Source organism: Coregonus lavaretus (assembly GCF_964263955.1).
Source record: "Coregonus lavaretus genome assembly, chromosome: 34".
Lineage (NCBI taxonomy): Eukaryota > Metazoa > Chordata > Actinopteri > Salmoniformes > Salmonidae > Coregonus > Coregonus lavaretus.
Window position 1 is genome coordinate 4,168,771 of NC_140021.1, and position 6,000 is coordinate 4,174,770.

The 6,000-nt window shown below is 42.5% G+C and overlaps 1 protein-coding gene across 1 annotated transcript; it reads right to left on the reverse strand.

Annotated features, from left to right (window-relative positions):
• Positions 1 to 1,737: 1,737 nt before the first annotated feature.
• On the reverse strand, positions 1,738 to 5,190 carry LOC311109237 (myelin-associated glycoprotein-like; the record flags this gene model as incomplete). Its single annotated transcript, XM_084152079.1, has 7 exons — positions 1,738 to 2,017; positions 2,396 to 2,453; positions 2,566 to 2,650; positions 3,634 to 3,900; positions 4,037 to 4,342; positions 4,462 to 4,848; positions 5,184 to 5,190. The coding sequence occupies 7 exons, from the start codon at positions 5,188 to 5,190 to the stop codon at positions 1,739 to 1,741; spliced, it is 1,389 nt and encodes a 462-aa protein (XP_084008205.1). The 3' UTR covers position 1,738.
• Positions 5,191 to 6,000: the final 810 nt, after the last annotated feature.

Sequence of the window (6,000 nt, forward strand, 5' to 3'; positions counted from 1 at the left end):
GCAATATAACCAATGTTAGTCAGAAAGGATCTTGTTCAAAGCACTTTTGTTTATCAGTGCTGGATTATGGTGGTATTGTTTATATGCAGGCCTCATCAAGTACCTTAACAATTCTGGACCCAGTGTATTATGGTGCTTTAAGATCACTCACCCATCACTGGGATTTGAATGCTATGGTGCAATGGACCTCTCTCTCCAGCAGGAGGCTGAAGAACTGGTACACCTTTGTGTGCAATGTATCGATAGGACAACTCCCTTTGTATTTCTGTTCCTTACTGACCAGATCAGTCACTCAATACAGTCTTCGTTCACAGTCGCTGCTGTCCTTGTCTGTTCCTAAGGCTTGAACTGAGATGGGGAAACAATATTTTTCCCATAATGCCCCTTCATCCTGGAACATGCTTCAAAAGGTATTAAAGTTAGTGTCCTTGCCTGTTTTTAAGACTCTGATCGACAACACTGTTTGTGATAGCTGCAGTTATTTCTAATATTAAATTGTATCTGTAACTTGTGACTCTTTGTCTTTTGTGTGTATTTTGTATTTTTCTGTTAAATGTTATGCACACGCTGCTATTTCCCTGTTTTGCCTTCTTGCTAAGCCGCCCTCGCAAAATAGGTTTTTAACCTCAATGGGTCTTACCTGGTTAAATAAAGGTTAAATCAAATAAATTAAAATTAAATCTCCCTCTCCTCTATCTCCCAGGCTTGAATGGGAATGTTTGTGGGATTTTATCAAATATGTAGCTAAATCATAAACCAAAATCCATCCAATTTGTGTAGTTAAATTTGAGTTCAGTAAAAGATACCCAGTTCTCACATTATCTTTCAACACGTAAAATAGACTGATTCTGTAGCAGCTGACAAAGCCACTGCCTTTTCTTTTGACTTCCTACAAGCCTCTCAAGCTGGTGTTGACAGAACATTTGTGTGTCTGATTAGGATATTAAGGGCTGGTCTCCAAGAGGCCAGTTAGACATTATCTCTGCTTCTATGCTGGAAGTTGTCTCCCTGTTGCAACTTGTATTAATCCAGATTGATTTATGATTGACTTTATCAATGATTTCTCTTCTCTTTTGTTCAGAGAGTCACAAATATCATACCCCCAAGACATGCTAACCTTTCACCATTGCAATAACATGGGAGGTTAGCATTTTGGGGGGGGGGGGAGTATGATATTTTCTCACTCATCATTTTTCACAATTCATTTAGGATTATCCGTCCTCGTGGTAGCATCCACATTAATGTACAGTAGAAGTGTTTAGAAACATATTCTATTCTTATTTGCAATAAAAGTGACTGCAAAATGACACAATACATTATTTACCATTCATTTCTATTGGGCACAAAATAATCTGAAACACAGCCAAAACAAACAGCAAATGCATCCAACGAGTGTGTACAGTCACAAGCTTGATGTTGTCATTGTGTGCTAATATGGGACTAAATACTACACTTTTTACTACTTTAATACACATAAGTGAATTTGTCCCAATACTTTTGGTCCCCTAAAATGGGGTGACTATGTACAAAACGTGCTGTAATTTCTAAACAGTTCACCCGATATGGATGAAAATACCCTGGAATTAAAGCTGACAGTCTGCATTTTAACTTCATAGTAACTGTTTCATTTCAAATCAAAAGTTCTGGAGAACAGAGACTAAAAAGTTAAATAAATGGCACTGTCCCAGTACTGTTGGAGCTCAGTGTACACAATACATACTGTATATACACCAAATACTTAAAATGCACCTCTTTTATTCACTTGTGCATAAAGCCCATCTATGTAGTTAAGGTGTGGTTCCTGGGGCCCTCTCCTGGTCACATTGACTTCAGCGTACTCACTCTCCTGCCCCTGGACCCTGTTCCTGTCCTGGGCTGCAGCTGGGGTCTCTTTGGGCCGTAGTTTGGAGAAGTCTATGTCACCATAGTGGATCTCTTCAGGCTGGTCTTCTGCAGGTTCCTCTGGATTCTCTCCGGCTGTGGTCTGGTTAACACACACCGTCCCAACTGGGGAGTTCTGTGGAGAGAACACAGAGAGAGGAACAGGTGTAAAGTCCTAAGCTCAGTCATTTGTAAAACTCTAAAGTCAGCAGGTTGCACAACACATACTGAGGGGATGTCAATGACAATGTCAATTAAACTGACAGAAGAAAATAATTACATTTTGACAACAAATGAGCTCCAATCTACAGAAAATACTGTCAAAGTCCAACAGCTATTCTGTTATCATTCAATGTTCTTACAGGATGTGGAACTGCTTTCAGTGTGGTCATCTCACCCTAAACATTCTCTAAAATGATGTTAACCTCATGGCTTTGGGTAGTTTCATCATTAATTCAGTAATTGCTTAGATACACTTTGTAGATGGTTTTTGAATGTTGAGCCTTATTCCCACCTGTCCCTGTGGATTGTCCGTCCTTTCAAGTCCATCGGGGAGCCTAGAGTTTCTCCTCCTGGAAGACATTTAGAAAGGTATTCTGAATGCACTGAGAGGGTTTTCATATGCAAAAGGACAAACACAACATAAATAAATAGTTTTGCATTGATGCCAGGAATAGTTTTTACCATCCAAAATGACAGACCAGGCTGATAAGCAGAAAGACCCCCAGAGTTCCTGCTGCAACCCCAAACACCACAGGCTCTACTTGCCCTGAAAATACAGCACATATTATGGTCATTTCTAACTAAGAGATCACTAAAGTACACAACATGAACAAAAGTATGTGGACACCTGCTCGTCAAACATCTCATTCCAAAATCATGGGCATTAATATGGAGTTGGTCCCCCCTTTGCTGTTATAACAGCCTCCACTGTAGCATTAAGATTTCCCTTCACTGGAACTAAGGGTTCTAGCCCGAACCATGAAAATCAGCTCCCATTATTCCTCCTCCACCAAACTTTACAGTTGGACCTATGCATTGGCGAAGGTAGCGTTCTCCTGGCATCCGTCAAACCCAGATTTGTCCGTCGGACTGCCAGATGGTGAAGCAGGATTCATCACTCCAGAGAACCGGTTTCCTATTCTCCAGAGTCCAATGGCGGTGAGCCTTACACCACTCCAGACGATTCTTGGCATTGCGCTTGTTGATCTTAGGCTTGTGTGCGGCTGCTCGGCCATGGAAACCCATTTCATGAAGCTCCCCACAAATAGTTATAGTGCTGACGTTGCTTCCAGAGGCAGTTTGGAACTCGGTAGTGAATGTTGCAACTGAGGTCAGATGATATTTACGAACTATGCGCTTCAGCACTCAGCTGTCCCGTTTTCTGAGCTTGTGTGGCTTACCGCTTCGCGGCTGAGATGTTGTTGCTCCTAGAAGATTCCACTTCACAATAACAGCACTTACAGTGGACCGGGTTAGCTCTGGCAGGGCAGAAATTTGACGAACTGACTTGTTGGAAAGGTGGAATCCTATGACAGTGCCTCGTTGAAAGTCACTGACCTCTTGAGTAAGGCCATTCTACTACCAGTGTTTGAGTATGGAGATTGCATGGCTGTGTGCTCGATTTTATACACCTGTCAGCAACGGGTGTGGCTGAAATAACCAATTCTACTAATTTGAAGGGGTGTCCACATACTCTTGTATATACAGTGTATATCTAATCTAAGATTGTGCCCAACGTGCCTGTTTTACCTTTAATAGCCAGCTTCTCTTCCGTTGACTTCCCACGGCTGTGACTATTTCTTGCTTCACAGTAGTACAGTCCTCCATCACCAACAGTCACATTGAGGGTGTAACTCTGTCCAGATGCTACCTGTGTTGGTTTACCCCCACTGATCTGGAACCAGGTGAAGTTTGTCACAGGAGGGTTGGCTGTACTGCTGCAGGTCAGATTAACACAGCTGCCCACTAATACTGGACCAGCTGGACTGATGGAGGCTGAGGTGTCCTTAGGAGAGACTGAGGGAGAGGGGTTCATTTAGAATGTATCTGGGTGTGGTATGTTGAATAATCTAATTAAAACCACTCTATGACAATCATCAGTGAAAACATGATAGAATAATCTATTCTACAGGAAACTGGGACTAAATCTTACATGAAACGTTAAGCATCATGGTATGTTCAGCTGTCTTGTTGCTTGTCCCTACTGGGTAGACTGCAGTACAAGTGATGTTCTTCTCATGATGAAGGTATGACAGAGTGAAGGTCACCGTGGAGAGAACTGATTTGGTTTGGTCTTGATTCTCCTGCAGTTGGTTCTCAGGTGTGAACTGTGTTGGGAGGGTCCATGTCAGCTCAGGGGTGTGTTCGGGACAGGGAGCGACAGCAGAGCAGTTCAAACTGACAGCGGTCCCTTCCTTCACCTCACCTGAGACAGTAATGATGGGACTGGGAGGCAAATCTGTAATACATTAAAAATAAAGATATTTTACTCTGACAGTCACACTGCCTACTTGGTCTTATTCTACTCATATTATTTTAGAAAAGTTTATAAAAGTTAAATAGTCTCTGTCTTATTACCCCTGACATCTATATTAACAGACTTGTCTGGGTCTGTTGAACGGTATGGTTGACTTTCAATCCTGAAGAAGTATTTATCAGAGTAACTGGTGGTTACATTGAAGAAGACTGTGGTGCAGTTCTTCTGGGACATGTTTCCAGTTATGTTCCCTTGATATCTGTTAACCGTCTTACTACTGTGAAATATCACATTGTCCTGACCTTCACCAAATTTTGTTGATCCTTTCATCCACACTCCAGACGTAAGTATTGTGCTGTTAAATTTATAGTCATTTTGGTTTGTAATATCAAATGCACATGAGATTTGCACACAGGAGCCAGTCAGTACATCCAGTCTATCTGGCATTGTGGCGATCAAATTTCGTTGGCCAAAACAGGCCAAAACACCTGCAACATAAAGGACAACATCAGGGAGGTTATGTGATCTTTTCAGTACAGTCACTCTCTCCCAATATTCTGCCTCTGCATCAAAACATATTAATTAATTTCAATGTACAGGTGATTCCTGATGTTGTGACTCCATGCCCTAAACTGGATTATGGACATATCTGGAGCAAAGAATGTTTGAATCCAGAATATTAAACTGTACTTATCAGGAGTCAACTGTACACTTTTCTACACATTGAGACAGATGGGAATATAGCTCATACCATGAAATATCATCACTTGTGCTTATTCCTCTGTCTGATTCATAACTAGTTGTTGCTGTGTGGAAGACTCACCTGACATAAAGAGGCCAATGAGAAAAAACATGTTCTCAGGACAAGCCATGTGAGAACTCACACACTACTGATCACCTGAAACAGGACAAACACACACTTACTGGTAGAATATCTTAACTCACACAACACATTCCAATGAACAATCCCCATATCAAATACACTATATACACATAAGTATGTGGACACCCCAACAAATGAGTGGATTTGGCTATAAATTGAGCACACAACCATGCAATCTCCATAGACAAACATTGGCAGTAGAATGGCAATGCTGAAGAGCTCAGTGTCTTTCAACGTGGCACCGTCATAGGTCCAATTTCTGCCCTGCTAGAGCTGCCCCGGTCAACTGTAAGTGCTGTTATTGTGAAGTGGAAATGTCTAGGAGCAACAACGGCTGAGCCGCGAAGTGGTAGGCCACACAAGCTCACAGAACAGGACCGCCGAGTGCTGAAGTGGGTAGCTCGTAAAAATCGTCTGTCCTCGGTTGCAACACTCACTAACGAGTTCCAAACTGCCTCTGGAAGCAACGTCAGCACAAGAACTGTTCGTCGGGAACTTCATGAAATGATTTTTCATGGCGTAGCAGCCGCCCACAAGCCTAAGATCACCATGCGCAATGCCAAGAATCGTCTGGAGTGGTCTGAAGCTCGTCGCCGTTGGACTCTGGAGCAGTGGAAACGCGTTCTCTGGAGTGATGAATCACGCTTCACCATCTGGCAGTCTGACGGACGAATCTGGGTTTGACGGATGCCAGGAGAACGCTACCTGACCAAATGCCTAGTGCCAACTGTAAAGTTTGGTGGAGGAGTAATAAAGG